General features: G+C 39.8%; 1 protein-coding gene across 2 annotated transcripts; it reads left to right on the top strand.

The window, feature by feature from the left end:
- Nucleotides 1-2,894: 2,894 nt before the first annotated feature.
- On the top strand, nt 2,895-23,525 carry LOC311090909 (alpha-2-macroglobulin-like). 2 transcript variants are annotated; one of them, XM_084126543.1, is made up of 34 exons: nt 2,895-3,051; nt 3,446-3,626; nt 3,736-3,892; nt 8,674-8,726; nt 8,849-8,869; nt 9,044-9,209; nt 9,328-9,412; nt 9,620-9,731; nt 9,832-9,952; nt 10,059-10,168; nt 10,261-10,431; nt 10,513-10,746; nt 10,854-11,063; nt 11,151-11,300; nt 15,295-15,420; nt 16,465-16,558; nt 17,642-17,750; nt 17,898-18,123; nt 18,194-18,320; nt 18,401-18,522; nt 18,621-18,672; nt 19,187-19,270; nt 19,354-19,530; nt 19,676-19,751; nt 19,943-20,099; nt 21,240-21,311; nt 21,393-21,555; nt 21,661-21,854; nt 21,938-22,150; nt 22,264-22,382; nt 22,690-22,771; nt 22,854-22,937; nt 23,035-23,140; nt 23,262-23,525. In XM_084126543.1, the coding sequence occupies exons 1-34, from the start codon at nt 2,966-2,968 to the stop codon at nt 23,300-23,302; spliced, it is 4,281 nt and encodes a 1,426-aa protein (XP_083982669.1). In that variant the 5' UTR covers nt 2,895-2,965; the 3' UTR covers nt 23,303-23,525. The 2 variants fall into 2 exon arrangements, with proteins under 2 accessions (XP_083982669.1, XP_083982668.1); XM_084126542.1 differs by having other exon boundaries at nt 19,184-19,270.
- Nucleotides 23,526-26,613: the final 3,088 nt, after the last annotated feature.

The raw sequence follows: 26,613 nt of genomic DNA, 5'->3' as shown, positions 1-26,613 counted from the left end.
TGGAAGAACCAGGCTTGGTTCCCGGTTCCATGGTTCCATGGCCGATACCAGTGAGGAGGGACCTCCTCTCTCAGGCCAAGGGCTCGATCTGGCATCCTCACCCCGAGCTTTGGTCCCTACATGCGTGGGCCATCAACGGGTACCCGCTAACCTCCCGGTGGGAGTGTTAAACACGATCATGCAGGCTAGGGCCCCCTCTACGAGACGGCTCTATTCCTCAAAATGGTCTGTGTTCTCTAGCTGGTGCACAGCCCGTGGAATATCACCCCCAAATTGTGGCGTGACGGAGGTTCTCTCCTTCCTACAAGAGCTACTGGATAAGGGCAGAATCCCATCCACACTCAAGGTTTACGTGGCGGCCATAGCAGCGTTTTACTAAACCGACGCTTGGCCAGTCACTTGGAAGGAACGATCTGGTCATTCGCTTCCTTAGAGGAGCAAAGAGGTTAAATTCTCCCAGACCTCCCTCAGTTCCCATGTGGGACCTTTTCTACGGTCTTGGAAGCCATGAAAGGTGCCCCATTCGAGCCAATGCAATCAATAGATATTAAACACTTGTCTTTCAAGACAGTGTTTCTTCTGGCTCTCGCTTCAGTGAAGCGCATAGGGGACTTACAAGCGCTCTCAGTGAGCGCGACATGTATGAAGTTTGGGCCAAATGACACGAAAGTCATACTCAAACCGAGGCACGGGTACGTTCCTAAATCCCTCAACACACCGTTTAGGGCTCAGGTGATTTCCCTGTCGGCCCTGCCGGTCTCTAATGAGGAGAAGGACGCGAGCTTCCTTTGCCCGGTCAGGGCGTTAAGGGCTTATGTGTCTCGCACGACTGTCTTCAGACAGACAGAGCAGCTCTTTGTCTCGTTGTACGGACGTTCTAAGGGACTAGCCGTGTCGAAACAGAGCCTATCCAGATGGATAGTTGATGCTATAGTGCTGGCTAAGGGCCTGCAGTGCCCGTTAGGTGTCAGAGCGCACTCCACAAGAGGCATGGCCTCGTCGTGGGCTTGGTCTAGTGGGATTGCCTTGCAAGATATCTGTATGGCGGCAGGCTGGGCCTCCCCGTCTACATTTATAAGGTTTTATAACCTAGAGGTTCCCGCCTTGCAGGCTAGGCTGCTTTCGGTCTAATAGATCAGTATTGTCTGCCCCGATGCTATCGGCCCAGATTACTGAAACTGCTTGAGCGACGCTCGCTGATCGATCATGCAACTCTATGGGCAGTGTGTAAGACCCATAATATTCATCAGACCAGGCCGAGTTTTTCGCCCTGGCTGTGTGGAACATGCTCAATAGTATTGCTCCTTATAGGATGCTGTTTATTACAGGAATGATGCTATTCTAGCCTCTCTTCCTGGACTCTCTGCGAGTCCCTGATGATCATGTACTACAGTATATGAGCCCAGTGCACTTGCCCTTGGGACTTTGGTATTGGATCTCAGCATGCACGGCGTTTTACACTGTGTTCCCCATAGCGTAAGATATTACGCAGTACGAGAGAACCTCTCGTAAGAGAACGTACTCGGTTACTAACGTAACCTCTGTTCTCGGGAGGGAACGAGTACTGCGTATCTTGCCGTGCCTGCAACACGCTCTGGTTCGCTTCGGCGATGAAAAAAACAGATTACCAGCCTGTTCGAGCTATATTTATAGGCCCAGACCACACCCGTTTTGGCGGGACGTGACGCAGTGGGCGCGAAGCCCCCCCATTGGTTCTGGCGTCACCACGGGGTCTCTCGATAGGCTGCTGCAGTTGCCGCAGGGCAGCCAATAGGCCGTCTTGCCTATGTCTGCATGCAGCTGCAACGCGTTTTACATTATTCCAAAATTAAGGATCATTTCTGGCTTCAGTATCTCGGGGAAAAGAGATTTCCCCATAGCGTAAGATATTACGCAGTACTCGTTCCCTCTCTAGAGAGAACAGAGGTTAGTAACCGAGTACGTTTTTATAGTATATAGAGGTATGGCATAAATGTCAGGCTGCATTACATAAGTTCCCCACTATTTGATTGGTTCTTCATATGCAAACCCCTCTGTTGCTAGGTAAAGCAAACTCTGATCTTGTGATTACTTCATTTGTTAATCACAAGATTCTAACAGACTGTCTAGTTTCATTTCCCCTTTCTGTATTTAAACACATACAGTCACAAGTCACAAGTTTTTCCCAAAGAGTTTTGACACATTAAAAGCATATGAATGTTGTTCCTGCAAGAAAAACAAATGTTAGTTGATTAATTATAGTTGATTAATTAAAATCCATCACACCTGTTTTTTTGTTTTTGTTTTGTTTTTTCTGTGTATGAGCCTATAGTTCAGTGGTTCTCAACTCCAGTCCTCGGGACCCACTGCTCTGCACATTTTGTATGTCTCTCTTATCTGACACACTCAGTTCAGTTCATGGAGTCTCTCTTAACGAGCTGATGATCTGATTCAGGTGTGTTAAATAAGGGAGACATACAAAATGTGCAGAGCAGTGGGTCCCGAGGACTGGAGTTGAGAACCACTGCTATAGTTTGTTCAGATGATATGATGTGTATATCTTACTATTTTCTACAGTACAATAGATCTACTTTAACTGCAAATGGAATTAATATAAAAATATATTTATTCTTATACAATGGCACCATACATACATTAACTTTTAAGTTGTTAAATGTGTTAATGGAGTAGGTATGAACTCAGTTTTGTGTAAAAAAAAAAAAAAAGTTTTAGTATAAATGTATTAGTAATTATATAATTTCATCTATTTGCTGCATTCCTGAATACTATTTTTAGTATTTGTCTCAAATGTATTTTTAAGGCTTTAGTAGTGCTAATTTAGCAAAAGTTTTCAAGCATTGCCTACATGGTTGAATCATTAATCAGATGATCAATAGAAATGTTTTGAAGGACCTCCTTTAGCACGAGAGTCCCTTTAAAAGAGACGGTCCAGTTCATCTCATGACCTAGATGATTGCTCGTCATCATGACTCTGAATATTAGCTGCTGTTGGAAAGGGCTCCTTCTGCTCTCTTTCCTCCTGATCTGTGTCAATGGACAAACATCCGGGCCGTAAGTTTTTAACAATTTCTGCTGAGGAAGGCAGTGTTTTGCTTTATAAGTGATACATTTTTATACCATTAGTTATTGTGTAAGGTAAGTCTTGATGATTTATCCTGTATTGATTTAACGGATCTATGTTGCACAGAGGTTTGCTGTTTAAAAGACAACTTGAGGCATGTATAAGATCATTCATAATTAATTACAGTGTATTTTAAGGGTAATATTGTTCTGAATAATAAACATTAAAAGTTATGAATTAAGTCACCAGACTGAAATACACAGTTTGCTCTTGTATTCTCACTTCTCATATAATTGATCAATAGCAAATCAACTGTATTGTTTTTTTTGTTTTTTTTGTATCTAACCACTCAGGCAATGTTGTATGATCATTTTCTCTGGACAGATCTTTCATGGTGACGTTTCCTGCAGTGATCGGGTCTGGATCTGAGGCCAAACTGTGTGCAAGTCTTCTCAAGCCCAATGAAAGCCTTGTCATGACCATTCATCTGGTTCATGGTAACCAGAGCACTTTACTGCTGCAGGAGGAAGCTGAGGAAGAGTTTCACCGCTGCTTTAACTTCAAGGTCAGCCATCAAAATCTGCACAAGATAATTATTATCAAATATATTTCACCATAACACATCTAGTTTTTGTGATGGCAGGTTGTAAATAAAGTATGTTATTTCTCATCAGGCTCCTCTGGTCGAAGCAGAATCAATGCAGAAAATGAAGGTCGAACTACAGGGAGAAACTTTCAAGATGACTGAAGAGAGAAAAGTCATGTTCAAGCCTTTCCATCCTCTGACCTTTATCCAGACTGATAAACCTATATATATTCCAGGACAGACAGGTGAGCTTTGAATGTCTTAAAGGCTAAACCTCATGCACATACTGTATACATTAAGTAAAGCATGTTATGATCATACAATGAGCGGTAACACTTTAGAATACTGTTCCTTCATTAATGAATAACTACACAGGAACAAATGAGTAATGCATTAGTAACACTCTAGTAACTACTATTAACTAACAAGAAACTCTGATTAACGAATTAGTAAGTAATAGTGCTCAGTCGGATGTGGTAGTTCACTATTAGCTAATCAATAACTACTATTTTTCATACCTCACTGAAGACTATAAGAACTACTATATACAGGTTAATAAATATTTATAATGCACAATGTTTAATATAAGGTAATGGTAGCCCATTAGTAATGAATCAAGTGTTACTACATCCTTCTAAAATAACTACTAATTATTTGGATCAGTATTCTAAAGTGAAAAACATGATAACAACCTAATATTGACTGAAGTCATTGTAAGCTTTTAAGGCTTTTGTAAGGTTTTGGATAGTAATGAATCAAGTGTTACTACACTGTAAAAAATAAAATCGTAAAAAAACGGTCAATGACTGTCAGCTACGGCTGCCAAACAAAAACCGTAAAAATAAAGAAAAATATCCTAATTTAAATGAAGTGCAAAAAACTTTTACAGAAATTTTCCTTAAATGTTTTACAGAAAAACACTGTTATTTTACAGCTATTTCCTGAATTATTACGATCAAACACCTTCACTGTAAAAAAATCCCATAAAAAAACAGTCAAATGACGGTCAGCAATGGTTGCCATACAAAAACCGTAAAATTAATGAAAAATATCCTAATTTAAGTAAGTGCAAAATTCTTTTACAGAAATCTTCATTAATCTTTTTTAACAGAAACACACAGTTAAAACACAGTTATTTCACATTTATTTTCTGAATTTTTTACTGAAAAACATGCAGTTAATTACATGCATGATTTGCTGTGACTATACGTCACTGCATCAGCAACTACACAGTTACTGTCTGTTAAATAAAGCAACATGCAGCATATCATCAGTGTTTCTCTGCTCATCCTGAACTGAAGCACAGATTCTACTCTTCAATACAATGGTGACACACGAAACACACCATACAGAAACACTTTAAACCCCAACAGAACATTAAACACTACCAGATCTCTCAGGATCTCAGCATCTTCACTTATTACAATCCAGACTTTATTTCTTTCATACTAACATTCTTATTGAGAATTAACAGAGGTTTAGAAGTTGAAGTTTTATTGAAAAGAATAAAGTTTGATGTCACCATGATGGAGATCAGTATTTGCTTTAGTTGTTTCCTTTTAGTTTATAACATGAGTTTTACTCTGGCTGCTTTAACTGTGTCTCTGATGCATATTAGTTATGGTAGGAATCCAAGAGAAACTCAGATCAGATGATGTTGGTCGCTTTTTAGTGATAATACCATCATTGATACCATCTGAAGTGTAATATCTATTTAAGTCGTTAAATATTAGTTGTTAATTTTGCATGATAAAACTGCTATAGAAGATCCTGCTGTGATACTCAGATTTTCAAGTCATTATACAGAAAATGTTTTGACAGGATCATATAGACTCACTCAGACATCAAGAATCAACGTATGAATCGCAACAATGGTGACAATGAAAAAAAAATCTGATCAACTCTGAACTACTATAAAGTCACAAAAAGGCTTTGTTGGTTGTCACCATTGTTGAGATTCATATGTTGATTCTTGATGTCTCTATACTACTAAAAAAATTAACCAGCTCAAAACTTTTTCTGTATAATATATATTTAAAAATTCATATTGTTATAATACTGATGCCACAATATTTAAAGGGTCATGTGAAAAATTATGACATTAATTAAAGACTTTGTATAAAGCTAAATTCCATCTACATATTATGTAAATATATTCAGAGATTTGACTGTCATATCAGTGAATCAGATCATCAATGAATGACCAAGATCATCTGATATTTTCTCCTGCATTTATTGCTATAACAAATGTTTATCAAATACACAGTTAAAGCAGCCAGAGAAAAACAAAAGTTAAAAACTCAAGGGTCATGAGCCCAACTAAAGCAGACACTGATCTCAATCATGGTGACATCAAATTTATTTTAAAGTTTTTTACACTTTATTTAAATTAGCATATTTACTTTAATTTTATGGTTTTTGTTTGGCAACCGCAGCTGCCAGTCATTTGACCCTTTTTTAAAGATTTTTTTTACAATGAAGGTATTTGATCATAATAATGCAGGAAATACCTGTGAAATAACAGTGTTTTTTCGGTTTATTTAAATTAGAATATTTTACTTTAATTTTATGGTTTTTGTTTGGCAACCACAGCTGCCAGTCATTTGACCCTTTTTTTATGATTTTTTTTTACAATGAAGCAATATGATCGTGATTATTCAGGAAATACCTGCAAAATAACAGTGTTTTTCAGTTTATTTAATTTAGGATGTTTTACAGTTTTTTGGGGGGCTGACAGTCATTTGACCATTTTATCATTTAACTGTTTTGTTTCTGTTAAATTACAGATTATATTTGTAATTTTACATACATTTTTATGTAATTTAAGAAAACAGAAAAAAATACTGTATGAAAAATACAATAAATTTTCTGTATAAAAAATGTGAATTACTGTAATTTGTCATTAATGTCACAATACCTAAAATAACAGCTGAATTTTTATTGTACAGATATTATTTGTAATTTTACAGTGTTTTGAGTACAATTTAAAATTAAAGAAAATGATCGTCAAAAAATCACAGTTATTTTCAGTAAAATTAGGATTTTTTATTACAGTGTACATCTTTCTAAAGGAACTACTAATTACTTGGATCAATATTCTAAAGTGAAGATCATGGGAACACACTAGTAATGACTAAAGTGTTACCAAATCCATTGGAAGGAATTGCTATTCAAAATCTTACAAAAATCTCAAAAGCTTACAGTGACTTCAGTCAATATTAGGTAGTTATCATGTTTTTCACTTTAGAATACTGATCCAAATAATTAGTAGTTCCTTTAAAATCATGTAGTAATACTTGAGTCATTACTAGTGGGTTACCATTACTTTTATTATAAATTATGCATTATTCATGTTAATTATGAACCTGTAGATAGTAGTTCTCTGGGAGGAATGAAAAAAATAGTAGTTATTGATTAGCTTATAATGGACTACTACATTCATCTGAGCGCTATTACTTACTAATTTGTTAATCAGAGTTTCTTGTTAGTTAATAGTAGTTACTAGAATGTTAATAATACGTTACTCATTTGTTCCTGTGTAATTATTCATTAATGAAGGAACAGTATTCTAAAGTGTTACCCAATGAGCTGATGTACCATACTGTATAGGTCAAAAATGACAAATGTTGCACAAACCAGAAGATGATAAAATAAAGTAAACAGTTCAATGAATGAACAAACTTGTAAACAGAAAAGATGAGCAGAAGAAAATATTACAAAAGCAGATAAGGATGAGTAGCTTTGAAATAAACAGTTTTGGACACTGTAGTGTGTGTTTAAACAATCTCCTCACATTTTAACCAGAGCCGGACAGTAACGGAGTACATTTACTTGAGTACAGTACTTAAGTACAATTTTGAGGGATCTGTACTTTACTCGAGTATCATTTTTGGGGAGTACTCATGACTTTACTCAAGTACAATTGAGAGGGAAATATTGTACTCTTTACTCCGCTACATTTCTATCCATAACCGTGAGTACCCGTTACTTCTTCTAAAAAAAAAAAGAAAAAAGGAAAAAAAAAAAAATCTCGGAAACCCTCAATTTGTTGTTTCCCTCTCAAACGTGATTGGATTGTGCAGGCGCCACTGATTGGGACAGCCTATCAGCAATCACCTTCAGCTTTCCGCCAAAGTCAACTCCATGGTCAGATTTAGATAAGAGACAAAACCATGGACGAAACAATGGATGAAGACGCAGCAGGTCCATCCCGGGAATGTGCCAACCCGTGGCCCCACCTCGCCAGACTATTTAAATTTTCTGAACAAGTTAATGATAGTTTTCGCTGCAAGTGTTTGCTGTGTTTACCAATGTAAGCACTGTGGCAGTAGTAATGCAATATTTAGAAAATGTACTCTTGTACTCTTGATACTCAAGTACTTTTAAAAACAAGTACTTCAGTACTTTTACTTAAGTAGACATCTGACTGTAGTACTTTTACTTGTACTTGAGTAAAATTTAGCAAGGGGGGTATCTGTACTTTTACTCAAGTAATGAAGCTGTGTACTCTGTCCGCCTCTGATTTTAACATATATTCAGCCTACATACTGTAATTACAAATAATTGATAATGTAAATCACTTGATATCAGTATATCTATATGACTTTATTTTATATGAAATCTACAGATTTTAGCTTTAACTTTAATTAAATGTCAGGATCAGGTATCCAGCTAATAAAGTCTTTCAGGTTTATCTGAAATCTACAGGTCTGTGTGTTGAAGCAGGGTTGGGACTAAACTCTGTGGCCCTCCAGGAGTTTGACACTCCTGCTATCGATCTTTACATGTGATAATAGCTGTCTGGTATGAGCCTACTTGATTCTAACTGGTCAGCTGGTGCAAACTGGTCAGACATTTTGTAAAATGACAGCTAAATCGGGCTGTGACAGTTTAATTTGGCTCAAAAGACATGTTCACACAGCAGCAGAATATTGTCAGCCCTGCATTTGATCCTTAATACAGTTACGTTCACACACAGTTTGGTCATTTACAGTGGAGTTTTTAAATACATATTTCTATTTTACAGTGAACTTCAGAGTTGTTACCATGGATACAAACTTTGCACCCCTTGATCAGCAGGTCTGATGTGTTTTTCTTACATCTTTATCGCCCTCGTTTTCTCTTGCATTTTTTTAATACATGTTTAATAAATAAACACATTTTGGGTTTTTATTCTTTAATTACTATTTGCTCTTTTACAGTATAGTACAGTGGTTCTTGAGGTAAGAACACAAAACCTTCTGTGCAGTCATAACTAGCATCTTTTAAATCTTATTAACACTTATTTTTACAATTATTGTATTTTCAGTAGGCTAATTATACATTTCTTCATTGATGGTCAGGATATGTGTAGCTGACTGTAACTAAATATCTGCACTGTCGCTGGTATTAAACAGGACAGTCGACGTAACCGGATTGGTCAATGGACAAATGTTTCTTCAACAAGGTGGATTTTGCAGCGTTCTTATGAATTAAACCCAGAGGCCCGTCGAGGCATGTACAAACTGAAGGCTTTTATTGGTGACAGGATGATCTCACATGATTTTGAGGTGAAAAAATATGGTAAGTCATTAAAACAAATGATTTGCATTGTTGCATGGGAAGAATTTCAATAACATGTGTGTATATTAATATGTAATTTGACTACTAATAACTCTAATTTCTGTCTTCTGACTTCTAGTTTTGCCTAAGTTTGAAGTTACTGTAAAAAGCCCAAATGAAGTATGTGTTGAAGAAGAGGAACTGATAATTGAGGTTTGCGGAAAGTAAGTGGTTTATTTTACTTCCTGCATTAAGCGAGCAGTGTGTTCTTAAAATCTTATCACAATTAAGTTACTTTCATTTAATTGTTAATTGTATTCTTTCTTTCTTTTTACTTTGGGGTCAGATATTTACTGTAACCCCCATCCTAATATATTAGTTGCTTAACTCAACCCTGGGCTGTAGATCAGTTGCTTGTACCTTTTTCACAGATACACTTATGGACAGCCTGTACCTGGTAAATCATGGGTGAAAGTGTGCCGTAAAAAATTGTCCTACCAGACCCACCACATCAATCCAGTGTGTTTAGAGGAAACCATTGAGGTATGTGAGTTGAAACGTTGTACAAATAATGGCACAATATGTTTCCTACAATTATCCAATTACACCACTTGCTATGTTTGCGTTCATTCCTTATAATTAGATAAAAAAGACAGGCTGTGCCATCCATACCTTAGAAACATCAGTCTTTTACAACGCCACACTAAAGGATAGGCTGAAGAATTCTCTTCGTGTTGAGGCAATGGTTACAGAAGAAGGAACAGGTTAGCTGCAGGATTTGGTCAGATCCCGTTACCTACATTTCTTCTCATTTTTTATGTTTTACTTTTATTTTAACATATTTATTTAGGTGTTTTTACTGTTTTTCAGAGATCACCATGACAAAATCTGAATCTGTAACTCTCACTTATGAAATTGGCAAAGCTACATTTACTGAGCTGCCCAAAACATATGAACAAGGATCAATTATAGAAGGAAAAGTAAATCTAAAATCAGTTTATCTCAGTTTAACACCATTGAGATGTACAGAATTATTCATTAATTTATTCCTTCAAACTCTTATTTTCAACAGATCAAACTCTCAAATTTCAAAGGTGCACCAATTCAAAACAAAGAGGTTTATCTTATGGAGGGTAACATCTGGTCCCCAAAACTGCTCCTAAATCTCACTACAGACAGCGATGGACTGGCCAGCTTCTCTTTTAATACATCCAGTCATTCTAAAAGTGATATTAATCTGATTGTAAGATCATTTGTGTTCACTTAGTTTTGTGTTACCTGAAGAGTTCAGTTACATGAGTTATTTCTGATTCTTTATTATCAGGCAAGTGTCTCTCAAGAAGGCCGTTATTATGGCCACAACAAGCCTTACATCTCTGTGGGTATACAACCAGTTCAGCTCTTCCAGCCTGCCACTCCATACACCCCAACACTAAGTGAATTGATTATAGAGAATACTGAGCAACCATTAAAGTGTGGCTCTGAGTTTACAGCCACCATAAAGTATTATTTTATTGGAGAGACTGCTGAAGACTTCAAAACGGACATTGTCTATATGGTGAGAACATCGGCAGTATTTATATTATTACAGAGATGTTTTTGTTTAACAGTATTATTTGGCTGCACTAGTCAGTTTGTTATTAGAGTGTCATCTGTCTGTTTCAGGTCTTGTCCAGAGGAGTGATCGTTCATCATGGATATGAGAAGATTGAAGTGAAGTCTTCTAATGGAGCAAGTGGCATAATGTCGTTCAAACTGTCTGTTGGTTTAGATCTGGCTCCTGTACTGCAGATTCTGGCATACTGTGTTCTGCCCAGTGAAAATGTTGTTGCTAGTAGCAAAAATTTCGACATTGAAAAGTGTTTCAAAAACAAGGTATGTATTGTAGCTTTAGAAATGAGCCTCTTTAAACTGTATTGCTGACTCAATTTTAAAAGAAATCCTATTCACTGTATTTCATAGGTGTCTCTGCAGTTTTCTCCTGCTAAAGCGGTTCCTGGTGAGAAAAACACTCTCCAGCTCTCAGCTCAGCCTGGTTCACTGTGTGGCCTCAGTGCTGTAGATCAGAGCGTCCTGATCCTGAAGTCAGGAAAACGTCTGGATGCTGACAAGGTGTAGATGCTTTAAGATTCAGTATTGATTAATTGCGTCTTCAAAGTGGGAATCTACAGTGTGAATCTAGTGATAACGTCTCGGTTACATATGTAACCCTCGTTCCCTGAGTAGGGAACGGAGATGTTACGTTGTAACGACAAATGGGGTCCCCAGTCTAATCACACCACCTCGGCTGTCTGAGCTCCCTGTCGTGATACTGGCACGGACGAAGGACTCCTACTTATCACAGGAATACCAATGTACACTGGGAAGCAGGATCCCTCAGGATCACGTGAGAGTAGGCCGGCCCGAATTCCAGGCACGCTTCGTCAACCAAAAATGCCTGCAGGTCCCTTACCCTCTTGATGGAGGCCAATGCAACCAGGAGCGCTGTCTTCATTGACAGGAACTTAAGCTCCACTGATTGCTGAGGCTCGAAGGGAGCACTCTGCAGGGCAGTTAAAACCACTGAGAGGTCCCAAGAGGGTATGAGAGGAGGGCGAGGAGGATTCAGTCTCCTTGCTCCTCTCAGGAACCTGATGACATGTGCTTTCCCACGGACTTACCTTCGACTGCATCGTGATGTGCGGCGATAGCGGCAACATACACTTTCAGGGTGGAGGGAGACGGCCTTCGCTCCAACCCTTCTTGCAGGAAGGAAAGCACGACACTGATCTGGCATTTTCTGGGGTCTTCTCAGCGAGAAGAGCACCAGGTGATGAAGAGGTTCCACTTCAACGCGTAGGCATGTCTCGTGGACGATGCTCTAGCGGAAGTGATGGTAGCCACCACCGCTGGTGGTAGGGTACTCAAACCTGCCTCGTCCCGTCCAGGAGCCACACGTGGAGGTTCCAAAGATCAGGACGAGTGTGCCATAGGGTGCCCCATCTCTGAGAAAGGAGGTCCTTCCTCAGAGGAATTGGCCTGGGAGGTGTTGTCGCGAGAAGTACTAATTCAGAGAACCAGGTCTGGATGGGCCAATGAGGCGCAACCAAAATGACCTGCTACTCGTCCTCCCTGATCTTGGACAGGGTCTGTGCAATAAGGCTCACTGGGGGAAACGCATACTTGCGGAGGCCCCACGGCCAGCTGTGCGCCAGTGCGTCCGTGCCGAGATCATAAATTGCTCGAAGCGACCTCAGATGCTTCTGACTCCATAGGAGGAGGTGGCAGGTGATTTGCGACATATGACGGGAGCGTAGACCACCTTGTCGGTTGATGTATGCTACTGTCGCAGTATTGTCTGATCACATTAGTACGTGCTGGTTCTTGAGAAACGCACGGAAGTGGTGCAGAGCCAGACGTACCGCCAGCAACTCGAGGCAATTGACATGCCAAAGGCGCTGGGGTCCTGTCCAGGCAGCATGTCCATTGCACATGGCGCCCCAGCCGGTGGTGGAGGCATCTGTTGAGACAACAAATGCCTGGAAACTCGTTCTAAGGGCACTCTGGCCCGTAGAAAGCTGAGGTTCGTCCACAGGGTAAAGGTCTGACGGCAGGTCGGAGTAACTGGTACTCGGAGCGTGCCTTGTAGCCATGTCCACCTCGGGACTCGATCGCAAAGCCAGAGCTGATCAGAGCGGTCTCTCATATTAAGCAATCCGAGCGGCGTTGCTGCGGCTGTGGATGCGGATGCCATATGCCCCAGGAGCCTCTGAAATAACTTCAAAGGAACCGCACTCTTGCCCTCGAACTGTCTCAGACAAGTCAGCAGTGACTGCGCGCACTCGTTCGTAAGCTGCGCACACATGGCGACCGAGTCGATTTCCATACCGAGAAAAGAGATCCTTTGCACGGGGCAAAGTTTGCTCTTCTCCCAGTTGACCCGAAGGCCCAGACGGGCTAGGTGCCGGAGCACAAGGTCCCTGTGTTCGCAAACCTGGTCTCGAGAGTGAGCTAGGATCAGCCAGTCGTCGAGAGAGTTCAGGATGCGAATCCTGTGTTGCCGTAGTGGCACAAGGGCTACCTCGACGACTTTCGTGAAGACGCGAGGAGACAGGGCTAGCCCGAATGGGAGAACCATGTAAAGCAAACTGTAGGAACGGTCTGTGTCGAGGACCGCATTTTTGAATGTGTGTCGCACACATTCAAAAATGCGTTTGGCCGTGAGCATCTTGAATGGAAGCCAGTGAAGGGATCGGTTCAAGACGCGCAGGTCCAGGATTGGCCGTGACCCATCGGTCTTCTTCTGTACAATGAAGTAGGGGCTGGAGAACACGGACTTCATTTCGGCTGGAGGGACAATCTTGATCGCACCTCTGCATGCATGACAGGGGCATTGCCACCCACCATAGTGTAACGGACTCCCAGGTAGTGCGGAGGAGATTGTGCGAACTGAATCTAATAGCCAAGCCTGATGGTTCTCACGACCCAGCGGGACAGGTTTGGAAGCTCTAGCCAGTGGGGTCGTGTGAACCACAGACATACCCTCGTGGGGCAGTGAAGCGGAATGACCGGCCCAGACAAGGGAGGCATAGCGTCCTGGTGTGGGGGCACGGTCATAAGCCGCGTCCTGACAGAGTAGGCCAGGGAAGGACCAGCGTTCCACGGGGGCCTGCTCTGACAGGGGTCTGGCGACAGAGGGGGATGAGAGTGGCGAGGATGGCATCGCACACTGCCATCCACAGCCTCTTGCGGGTTAGAGGAAGGGGCATCAGTTCTTAGAAAAAAGATTCTCTACCAGAGGAAGGAGTGGTCCTGCTACCAGCTCCTGAGAAGAACTGAGCCCTAACTCCAAGCTACCCGTCTCAGGAGTCCTGCTTAGCCTGGCGTGACCGGCTAAGGGGCGGAGACGGGCGGTGCCGCCCTCCTGCGACCTCCGGAGCCGCAGGGAGGTGACCTCAGTGGGAAGCAGACTAAGGAAACCGCACGGTGCAGAAGGGCCTCAGTCTGCTTCTGGGGGGGTTGAAGACTGTTGGGCGCAGTCCTCAACCACACCACCAAAGAGCCCAGCCTGGGACATGGGGAAGCTGAGAAAACGAGTTCTCAGACTCCCTGACATCAACCTGGCTGAGCCCATTCCTGGCCAACACTTGTGGACATCGCCAGACCAGACCATGAGGGCAGTGAAGGCGGAGGACGCCTGCGGGAACTCTCGCAACCATGAGGCATCCTGATGCAGGAAGAAAGGCACATGCAGCACGCGACGCGCCCAGGATCCAATCGTCCTGCCTACAGCGCTCGGGGGAGGGCCGTGACACTCCAACCGCTGCTTCAGCATGGCCGTCAGCTCTGGACGTGGCCCGAGGAATGACTCGATGGTTATTGTGCCACACCATAACCCTCAGATCACCCTGGCCACCAGCCAAAGTGTATCCCCTCTCGAGGAAGAGATAGATTGGGGTGTGGCAGAGGGGACTCTACCCACACGGAGATCATTGAGTCTCGATCTAAACATCGCGATGGTCATGTTCCCGCAAAGAAAACATGACTCATCCATGACAACACGCCAAACAGCGCTCGTGACCGTTAGGCAGATGAATCACGCACCCACATCCAGAAAACATACAGGCGAGCCGTCTTGAAAAAGACGTGCCACGTGCAGCGTGAAGCGCCCAGGGAGAAGCACACACACTGTCGGCAGATCACTGCACAGACCAGCAGCAGGCAATGTTGCAGCAACGCACCGTTGCACCAACACACTGGGGAGCCACTCGTCTCGTAGAGTGAAGATAATTCAGAATGGCTTGTGGGAGTGAAGAAAACTCATGGCTCCGAAGCGAAAACATAACTGCATGTTTTCTTGCCATTGGCTCATTTTGTATTCTCGAAGGTGAGAGGCTTTCTAAGCGAAACCCCATTCGTTGTCACGGTGTAACTCGTGGTGACCACGAAAGGGAACATACATTAGATATTACTGCCATGATCCATCAGTGTTTAAGATGACATCCCAATCTCAGGAGATTTAACATTAATCTTCATTCTTTCTCACCAAAATGGAATTAAACTTTTGTTGAAAAATAAATTAATTATTTAGATATACTGATAGTGTGTGAATGTCATCCCGTCACAGGTCTTCAACTTGCTGCCAGTGCAGTCGGGGTCAGATTATCCTTATACTGTTGAAGATGAGCGGGAGTGTCTGCATGTGAGACCCCGTCGAGCTGTGCCGACAGACAACGCCTATGAATCCTTAAAGGTCCCGTATTATGCCCCTTTTCACAAACTGTAAAATAAGTCTCTGATATCCCCAGAGTGTGTATGTGAAGTTTCAGCTCAAAATACCCAACAGATCATTTTTTACAGCATGTTTAAATTGTCAGTTTTTGGGGCTCAGAAAAACGCGCTGTTTTAGTGTGTGCCCTTTAAATGCAAATAAGCTGCTGCTGGACGACCCAGGGGGCGGAGCTTCATGAGCTCGCGCTCAGTCTGTCAGGACAATTTCATCTCACGGAATGATGGTAATATCAGAAACTCTCAGTAACGGTGTTCATTTCGAGTCGGACAATAATGCCTACAGAGTCAGAGTGCTGTACAGAGATGGAACAGGTATAGTTTAGTAGTTTAATTACGGTTATTATAACGTATTTGTCATCTGCTTGTATGTATCCATTATTTATTAATAGCCTACAAGTCTGCTGTTTCGGACCAGGTCCGAATGATGATCAAACTCAACACTGATGAGTTTAATAAAGTTTATTGTACATCACACAAAAGATGAAGCGTCAGTTTTACTTCAGAAAATCACCGTAAGAGCTGAGTAAACACAGTAAGTTATAAGAAGTGCGCAAGTACATACACGAATTTCGGTAGAGTTGAGGGAGCATTCCTGTGGGCGGAGGTTAGTCAAAAAACTGTTCTACTGACGTCATTAAAGAAGGAAGTAGAGGGATGTAGTCCAAACGGGCCGTTCGATGTAGGCGACTTCTGTTAAATAAAATATCTCGCTTGGCATTGAACTTTGAGCTTTATAATTTTACAGATATTATTTATACTCTAACAACAACATTACACACTAACTAAAGTTTGAAACATGGGATCACGAAGAACGGGACCTTTAAAGGTAACAGGTGGATTACAGTATATGTGTGGCAGTGCACTAGATAATGATTGGGCAAGTATATACTGCACATGTGCAATTAAATGCATAAAAAGCATCCTTGGTTATACTGACAATAAAAAGTAATTTGTATTTTCACGACTTTTATCATTTTATCATTTTGTCATTATTATCATTTGACAGAGAGTGGGATTGAAGATGGCAACAAATTTGGTTGTGCGAGTGCCTCAGTGTCTGTCATACAGAGGCTTGATGTATCACCGATACCATGATATAGGTACATGTACTGATATCACAATCCAAACTGTAATATTTTAATATGTAGGTGCTTATTTTGAAATGTAAAAAAAAAAAAAAAAAACATATATATGTATACACTCACCTAAAGGATTATTAGGAACACCTGTTCAATTTTCCAGTCTTCAACTGTCCAATTTTGGTGAGCTCGTGCAAATTGTAGCCTCTTTTTCCTATTTGTAGTGGAGATGAGTGGTACCCGGTGGGGTCTTCTGCTGTTGTATCCCATCCGCCTCAAGGTTGTGCGTGTTGTGGCTTCACAAATGCTTTGCTGCATACCTCGGTTGTAACGAGTGATTATTTCAGTCAAAGTTGCTCTTCTATCAGCTGGAATCAGTCGGCCCATTCTCCTCTGACCTCTAGCATCAACAAGGCATTTTCGCCCACAGGACTGCCGCATACTGGATGTTTTTCCCTTTTCACACCATTCTTTGTAAACCCTAGAAATGGTTGTGCGTGAAAATCCCAGTAACTGAGCAGATTGTGAAATACTCAGACCGGCCCGTCTGGCACCAACAACCATGCCACGCTCAAAATTGCTTAAATCACCTTTCTTTCCCATTCTGACATTCAGTTTGGAGTTCAGGAGATTGTCTTGACCAGGACCACACCCCTAAATGCATTGAAGCAACTGCCATGTGATTGGTTGATTAGATAATTGCATTAATGAGAAATTTGAACAGGTGTTCCTAATAATCCTTTAGGTGAGTGTATATATGTATATATACATATATGTTCAATTTGTGAAATTGTGAAATCGTACAATTCCACAATTGTATTGATGTATTTATAGGAAATTAGCTAACTTTGAATCAGTGTTATCATTGGTAACAAAAACTCTAACTATAAAACTTAACCATTTGTAAAACAAATTTTGTAAAATAAAAATACCCTGACAACACAAAATAAACCTGTTTATGAAAATAGCAATGTGTATTAAAATGATGATCTGCCATCCATTTTCTGTTCACTTATGACTTTATATAGACTTGGTTATTTTGCTTTTCACATACATATCACTTAAAACTACAAAATGTAACTTTTTTTCAATTTATGTATCAAGGTGTTGCTTGGGGAGGGGCTAGTTTTAGTGGAAATGACAGAAATTCTCCAGCAGTGACGATTCGGACCTTCTTTCCAGAAACGTGGATCTGGGAACTTGCTGAAGTGGGGTATGTGAAGCGTAATCAGTACATTTAACATCATATTTATCTTATTACTTTTCTTTAATACATCATCTCCCCTCACACCCACAGGACAGAAAATACCAGATACCAGAGTCAGAATCAAATATGCCTATTGTTGTAATTCCTCCACAGGGACTCTGGATCAGCTCAGGTTCCTGTCACGGTTCCTGACACCATCACCACTTGGGAGACGGAGGTCTTCTGTCTGTCCTCTGAAGGTCTGGGTCTCGCTCCTCCTGCTCAGCTGACAGTTTTCCAGCCCTTCTTCCTGGAGCTCTCTCTGCCTTACTCCATCATCCGTGGGGAGATCTTTGAGCTGAAGGCCACTGTCTTCAACTATCTGTCCAAGTGCATCATGGTGAGATTTCAGACTCATTCTAATCAAATCATATCAAATATGCCTTTAATCATGTGAGGTTGATTGACAGGTTAAAGTGACTCCAGCTCCGTCCTCAGACTACACTCTCAAAGCCTCCTCTGATGATCAGTATTCATCCTGTCTATGTGCTAATGGAGGAAAAACCTTTAAATGGATCCTCACTCCATCTGTTCTTGGTGAGTTTTCCAGTATGACTCATTGTTTCTCAGTGTTTGTGTCTGTTGTATCTTCACGTATATTTCTTTTTATGTTTTAGGAGTCTTAAATATTACTGTCAGTGCAGAGGCAGAGGCGTCCCAGACTATGTGTGACAACGAGATTGTGAGCGTCCCAGAGAGAGGACGCATTGACACGGTCACACGAAGTCTGCTTGTACAGGTCAGCGCACGTCAACTGTCTCTTAGATGTTATTTACCCTTTATCCTAATGCTGCTTATGTCAAAAAGATGTGTTGATGTGATTGTTTTATGCTGCAGGCGGAAGGAACTGAAAAGACAGAGACTCAAAGCTGGTTATTGTGTCCAAAGGGTTAGTCTGCAAATATTTTATATATTTTGGTGTATAAGCACCAATAATATTAGAACCCTTTTGCTTTTGTTCATTTTTGGAGAGATCAAGCGGTGAAGATTTTTTAACTGACAAAAAGTTGCTCAAAGAATTTTGGCTGTCAATATGTTTGCCATATAAAAGACTAATTGGCTCTTTATCTTATAAACATAAACTCTAACTTCATGAAAATTAGTACACATTGCATAGAGGACATTTTGAGGACACACAATATTTGAAGACCAATAGAAGGAGCTAAAATATACAGTAACCAAAATATTCTTATATGTCTCTGACATTTAAATTGAGAAAGCAGAAATTTGTCAGGCTTTCATGACAACTTTTATGCAACAAGTTTAGTTGTTCAGGTGTGCAAATTTGGAAATTTGGGCTATTTTCTCCCCCTTTTCCAAAGTGCTTGAATCACAATAATTTGGACTTCACAGATGGTATTAGAATGTTAATTTTATTTCTGTCTCTATGGTTCATACAGTAGGTGACAGTCTCTCAGAGGAAGTGGCTCTGACTCTCCCTAAAGATGTGATAGAGGGATCAGCCAGATCCTCTGTTTCAGTCATTGGTAACATTTACAAATACAAGCATATATGAGGAGATTGGGTTTGGACTTATAAAATGTGAGTTTTATTTGTGTATGGTTTATAGGAGACATATTGGGTCGTGCACTGAGGAATCTTCACGGATTATTACGGATGCCGTACGGCTGTGGAGAGCAAAACATGGCTGTTCTTTCTCCCAATATTTACATTCTGCAGTATCTGGAGAACACAGAGCAGCTCACCTCAGCCATCCGAGAGAGAGCCACAGGCTTCCTGAAGAGCGGTGAGAGACATAAATCATGTCAAGAAAATACCAAATTATGCATTTTTCAACACACCTGAAAGTCATTCAGTAAAGTTGAATAATCAGACACATTGAATCAACCCAAACAAACCATTGAAGTGTTAACCATTATCACACTAAACAGGATACCAGAGACAAATGAACTACAAGCATTCTGATGGATCATACAGCACATTTGGTTATGGTGATGGGAATACATGGTAAATATATTTTCAATTACACTTTTGTTAAACAGAAATATCAAGGTAATCTGCAATAAACCCAAGAGTATGGTACAAAAAAAAAAACACATTTAAAAATGTGTCTCTCGGTTCAAATAATTTGTTTTGAAATGTATGATGGATGAAACACCTGATGACATTTTTTTTTATTATATCTTCCACACCACCAGGTTGACTGCCTTTGTGCTGAGGTCTTTTGGCAGAGCACAGAAATACATATTTATTGATCCAAAAATTATTCGGGGTGCAAAAAACTGGTTAATAAGTAGACGGGATTCAGACGGCTGTTTTATCCAACAGGGAAGACTGTTCAACAACAGAATGAAGGTCTGTCAACTTCTGTCTATCTATATCTCTCTATCTCTCTCTCTATCTAGAACACAATAGCAGCCACCTAGAAATGGTCTAGTAACTATCTAGAAAACTTGGAATCTTAGACCTGTAAATGTTTAAGCTTTAAAAAAAAAAAACATTTTAGGCCTGGTTTCACAGACATGGTTTAGATTAGGCCAGGATTAGGCCTTAGTTAAATTAGGATATTTAAGTACCTTTTTTAAACGTGCCTTAAAAAAACATTACTGGTGTGCATCTTGAGACAAAACAATGGCAGTGTAATATTTTAAAGTCCCCCTGTAGTCAATCATTTGATCTCATAAAACTCACTCTTAATCACCAAAATTACATATTTAACCCTCTACCGCATGGTGTTGCCATATGGCAACAAGAACATACTCTTTGTGTTCATTTCCTTGCCATTGTCTTTTTAAGAAAACATTCTCGTGTTTTTTGTTGGAATGAGAAGACCTTAGTTTAGCCAATGATGTGCTTTGGTTAAGTCACATGACATGCAGTTTTTTTCTGTGGCGCGATTTTTGACAGACTGCGGTCTCTTGTCGGTAGTTGCTGTCCCAGAAACCAGTCAGTATTTGGTGTGACCTCCATTTTCCTCACGCATTGCAACACATCTCCTTCGCATAGAGTTGATCAGGTTGTTGATTGTGGCCTGTGGAATGTTGGTCCACTCAAATTTAAATGGCAATTTTTTTCAAAAAAATTTCCACTATTGTATGTTGTTGCCGTATGGCAACATATCATAAAGTACCTTAAAACAATATTTTTTCCAATTTTTTTAAACATTTTTTTACAGCACTTCAAGTTAAGCCATTCTAAATAGTCAAAGAGTCAAATATTTTTTTCTATAGGTCTATCATAATGCGTGTGGTAGAGGGTTAAATGTGTTTTCCTTGGAAAAACATTTGTCATGCCTTAAAATAGCTTGAATGTAACTACACCCTTGCCTCATTTAGCATACGTGGTTCTATGAATATGCAAATGAACAAATTGACCCCCAGTCAATCACGTCAGCTCAGAGATCCACTTGTTGACATCAGAAACACCAGAACTTTCCTTTAGTAGCCTAGTTTGAGTGTGTTGCTTTTTTTATCCTTCATTTCTCATATATTCCAGGGTGGAGTGAATGATAATGTGACCATGACTGCCTACATTACTGCATCATTGCTTGAACTGGAAACAGTCACAGTAAGTTCATCTTCAGGAAACACAGTATAAACTCATAGAAAAATTACACTCACAGTGTCTGTTTCTCTGTTTTTGTCACAGGATCCTGTCGTCAGTAAAGGTTTGTCATGCTTGAGGTCCGTCATTGAGGATGTCAAAAACATTTACACCACTGCTCTGCTCGCCTACACTTTCAGTCTGGCTAATGACACGGACACTCGACAGCAGCTTTTCAAGAAACTGGAGGATGTTGCTATTTCAGACGGTAAGAGGTTTGTTTCTGATGATTTCTGTTGTCTTTTATGACTGGACTATTTGCTTTTTTTTTTGTCATGATCATTGAGTTATGCGTGTGTCTTTTGTCCTCAAGGGTCTCATCTCCACTGGTCTCAGTCTGCATCTGCTGATGACTCTGATTCTCTGGCAGTGGAGATCAGCTCATATGTGCTGCTAGCTGTTCTCTCTGCAGATTCAGTCACTACAGCTGATCTGGGCTATGCTAACAGGATTGTCAGCTGGCTTGTGAAGCAGCAGAATGCCTATGGAGGATTCTCCTCCACACAGGTTACTCAAACTACTCCAATCAAACACATTATTAGCGGTGTGAATGAGTAAAAGTGACATTACTGAACACATTTATTTCCCAGGACACAGTGGTGGCTCTTCAGGCTCTGTCTTTGTACGCCACCAAAGTGTTCAGCTCTGACGGCTCCAGCACAGTGACTGTACAGTCAGCAGGAGACACTCACCACTTCGATGTCAATCAGGACAACAAGTTACTGTACCAGGAGAAGCAGCTGCAGACTGTTCCAGCCAAATACAGCATTGAAGTGAAGGGCTCAACCTGTGTGTCGGTGCAGGTCTGTAGTGTGTTCAGCTTCATTTACTCACTCTCTCTTTCTCTCTTGGCATTGTGGTTATTCTGCTGTGAAATGGTTTATTCATTTATTTTTGTTTGTGTTGACTCTCTCAGATAGCTCAGTTCTACAACATTCCCACTCCTACTGAAGCTAAAACATTGAGCATTGACGCTAAGATTGAGGGAGATTGCAAAACATTGGGACAAAATTTCATTTTGAACTTCACTGTCAAGTAAGAATTTTTATTCAAATCAAAAGATTATAACATAAGATCAACTAACAAATAAGGCTTTACTGAATATTTTTAACATCTTAATAAACACAAAAGCAATATAAACTGAAAAGGCATATCTCAGTAGTTAAAACTGCAACACTAAACACTTACTTGAGAAACAAGAAAACAGTTTTATGATTGACACATTATGAGTGATTTGAGTGATAAACTCTGCATGTCTGGTAAATGACTGGCTTTTGTTCTCGCTTATTTATTAATTTATGAGGCATTTAAGAACCAAACCTTTTCATTTGCTCTTTTCCAGATACGATGGTCTACAGGAAAGGACTAACATGGTCATTGTGGATATTAAACTCTTATCTGGATTCACAGCTGATACATCAATGGTGTGTTTGAGTGATTCATAACAAAATTTGTACAATTTTTAGAATTCCCTATATAGAAATTAACCAGCACTTTTCCCCACAGCTTGGAAGTTCTTCCAGATCATACGTACCACTTGTGGAACGGGTCGATTCTAAAGATGATCATGTCATTGTGTATTTGAAGGAGGTGAGAGAACAGCAACATTCATATTATTTTAATTAGGTCGATCCATAAAACTTTTATCGATAATGTCCATGACTAATGTGTTTGTTTCCTCCTGCAGATCCCACAAAATATTCCAATGAATTACCAGATACAAATGAAACAGATTCTTCCAGTGAAGAATCTCAAGCCAGCTGTGGTCAAAGTGTACGATTACTACCAAAAAAGTAAGATTTAAAATGCATGTGTTGAATGTTTTGATCATGCGATGCACATTGTTTATTCAGATTTATTCCATGTACAGGTTTCCATTGTTGTATGAATGTGAACATCTTTCTTTTCCTTCAGGTGATCAGTCAGAGGCCGAGTACTCCTTTCACTGTGAATGAAGCTGCTGAAGTGCATCACCTCATAGTTCAGCTCGGATAAAGATGTTTGAACACTCTAATGCATAATATTATAATGTTTATTCTTTATCCTGTGCAAAATTATTTCCAATATCATCCCAAATTAGAACAACAACCCAAATTCTCATCAGTTTTTGGACACGTCTCTTGAGAACATGACTGTTCAATTCACAATGCATATGATTAATAAAAGTGATGAAAACAAGTTATAGTGAGCTGGTTGAATTGTTGAATGTGTAGTAGCTACATGCTATGGCAACATTTTAGAATCAGACAAGATGTTTTGATTATAGTTGGGATTGTTTTTTATCTGGTCTCAGCTCTGCTTCAGTTATCTTGTCTTGTAAGAGGGTTATTTATGACCATTAAAGGTCCTCATGCTGTAGAATATTAATTTTATCCTGCATTAACTGAACAGCATCATCAAACAACTAAATTATGAAAAATTTGAACAAATAACAAATCACCTTACCTAAAGTAATTGAGAGGTCAGAAACTTCACTCATCTCATCATAGAATGGGTAATCAGGAAAAGACAGACTATTATTCTTAAAAACCAGAAGAACTCACAATAACATAGGAAAGTTTGCCAATCCTTGTGCTTTTCCTGTCGCACTTGCCAATCTGCATTCAGTGTTACAAAACATTGTTACTAACATTATAAGTGATCCCAGGCAGAAAAACAAACATGGTAAAATCTTAATCATGGTGTGAAATCTCAAGTAAAAGTATCATTTAATTGCTCATTTAATAGATTTACTTGACATTTTAATGATAAGATCTTTTCAGACACAATATTAGAAGGGATCAAGGGATTTGCAAATATAAACACATTTACAGTAACTCTCTCACTCTGACTGAGTGGGTGTAGGTGATTCTTGACCCTTGATTTCAGTATTGATTGTTTTCAGGAAACAAGTCAGTGGCATGTTCTTTGGTTTTTGTTTTGTTTTTTCTGTGTATGAGCCTATAGATTGTTCAGATGATATGATGTGTATATCTTACTATTTTCTACAGTACAACAGATCTACTTTAACTGTAAATGGCATTAATATAAAAATATATATTTTCTAATATAATGAAAATATTTTCTTATATACTAATACATGCATTAACTCTTAAGTTGTTAAACGTGTTAATGGAGTAGGTAGGGAAAAAAAGGCAGTGTATTAGTAATTATATAATTTGAATATAATTTATATAATCATCTATATTTTGCTGCATGCCTGAATACTATTTTTAGTATTTGTCTCAAATGTATTTTTAAGGCTTTAGTCGTGCTAATTTAGCAAAAGTTTTCAAGCATTGCCTACATTGTTGAATAATTTATCAGATGATCAATAGAAATGTTTTGATGGACCTCATTTAGCATGAGAGTCCTTTAAAAGAGACGGTCCAGTTTATCTCATGACCTGGATGTTCGCTCGTCATGAAGAAAAGTTTTACTGAAGATAGTTTGCAGTTTCATTCATAGATATCCATATAAGGCTAGATGTCTTAAGGCGGATTCTCTTCCGGCATCAACCAGCGGCCATCTTGCCACAGGGAAGCTTTCTGGCGTGCTCTGTGGTATCTGAAGTAAGGTGAGTGATCAGCACGAACACAAATCCTCTTATCTCGCTGAAATCTTGATGGATTTACAAATGGTTTGGTTTCTTACAAACGTTATTAACGTGGCTATAATTCAGAGTCCATTGTTATAATTATTATAATTATTCATATGTATGCAGTGTCATAACTACATCTCTGATGTTTATAACAAACCAAACCGTTTGAAAATCGGTAGAAAATTTAGCAAGTTATGGTTATTTAAAAGTACATGCACCATTAAAACACAATGTTACGAGTGAGCGAGCTCCCTGTGGCAAGATGGCCGCCGTGTGCGGACGTCAACCTCCATTGGCCAGCAGCGCGGACGAGACATCTAGCCTTTATTATATGATATCTATGGTTTCAGCAGCAGAAGTCAGCTTCAAGACTCACAAAGAGTTTGTAGGCCGCCCCGTTTACAGTTACAAAGATCACAGCAGTTATATCCTACACCAAGGTCTAAGCTACGTCATTGCTTACAGGTTGAATCATTCTCTTTGGCTAAGAAATAGATAAACATAGTAATTTTCCACACATAAACAGATAGACTGAAGCATATCCATAGATTATGCAGCTGACACTCAGACCCTGAAGTTAGGCACGTCGTGACCTTCCAGGTCGCAGATTTGGGTTGCTGGGCGCCAGCATGTCCAGAACAACAACTCAGTCAATCTCCAATAATGCCAGTGGCTCCTTAACCTGTAAGCAAGAATACTAACACACACACCGACACACAGCTTCCACAAGGTTGGATTTGGCCGGGCTTTAACTATAAACAGGAGAGTATTCTCAAAACATCAAGATAATACGTTCTTTCTCTCAAGGAGAGGAGACTTTAATCTAACACAGTAAAAACTTTAGCTAAAATGGTCGCTCAAACTATAGACTTCAATGTCCCCTCTGACCATAGCTGTCAGAGTACCCTAGAAAAGCAGATGGATGTATTGACACGTTAAAGAAGTCCATATTTCATTTCTGGAAGCCGGGCTAAATGAGCAAGCACTGTCACTGCATTCATATCAAATACAGACATTAAATACATGAAAAGAACATTTCAGTAATCACACTGGTGACTTCTATAACAAAGTAAAATCTCACAAGCCTAGAGAAGTCATTCAACTCATTTGATATTTAGAAAGAAAAATTAATACCTTGATTATAATCACTCTATTAGTAATTAGATACACATTGAAGCAGCAGTGGATTCCAAAATCCAGCCCTTCAGAAGGAAGTCACTGAAGCCATTAATTGTCTCAAACTTAACAAATCTCCAGGAGTGGATGGCTTGTCTTCAGATTTCTACAAATTATTTAAAAAACAATTAGCTCCTTTTCTATTGCAATTTTTAGAGAAAGTATTTTAAAAGGCACAATCCCCCCTACAATAACGCAAGGCCTTATTACATTACTTCCAAAACCCCAAAAAGATGTTCTTTGTCTTGATAATTGGCGCCCAATATGTCTTCTTAATAATGGTTATAAAATTCTAGCCTTAAAGGAGCTGTTATGTAAGAAATGTATTTCAATTAATCATAAAATGGCCCTGATATGTCACTAGACATTAAGAAATCATGTTCATTTCAAATACTTATATCACTGACAACAGTAGTCCGGCCAGGATATTGTCATTTAAAAAGTGAAGTTGCAGCCCTCAACTGATGTTGATGTTGTCATGTTGTGTTTTGGCCTGATGCTCCACCCTCC

This window comes from Abramis brama (assembly GCF_963993115.1).
Source record: "Abramis brama genome assembly, chromosome: 10".
In the NCBI taxonomy this organism is placed as follows: Eukaryota; Metazoa; Chordata; class Actinopteri; order Cypriniformes; family Leuciscidae; genus Abramis; species Abramis brama.
Note: the sequence above shows the minus strand (reverse complement) of the source record. Positions and strands in the feature narration are given on the sequence as shown.

Coding starts and splice junctions, on each gene's coding strand:
- LOC311090909 (XM_084126542.1), top strand. CDS start 2,966: ATGACTCTGAATATTAGCTGCTGTTGGAAAGGGCTCCTTCTGCTCTCT. Junction 3,052..3,445: donor AATGGACAAACATCCGGGCC/GTAAGTTTTTAA, acceptor TTCTCTGGACAG/ATCTTTCATGGTGACGTTTC. Junction 10,169..10,260: donor GATCAATTATAGAAGGAAAA/GTAAATCTAAAA, acceptor TATTTTCAACAG/ATCAAACTCTCAAATTTCAA.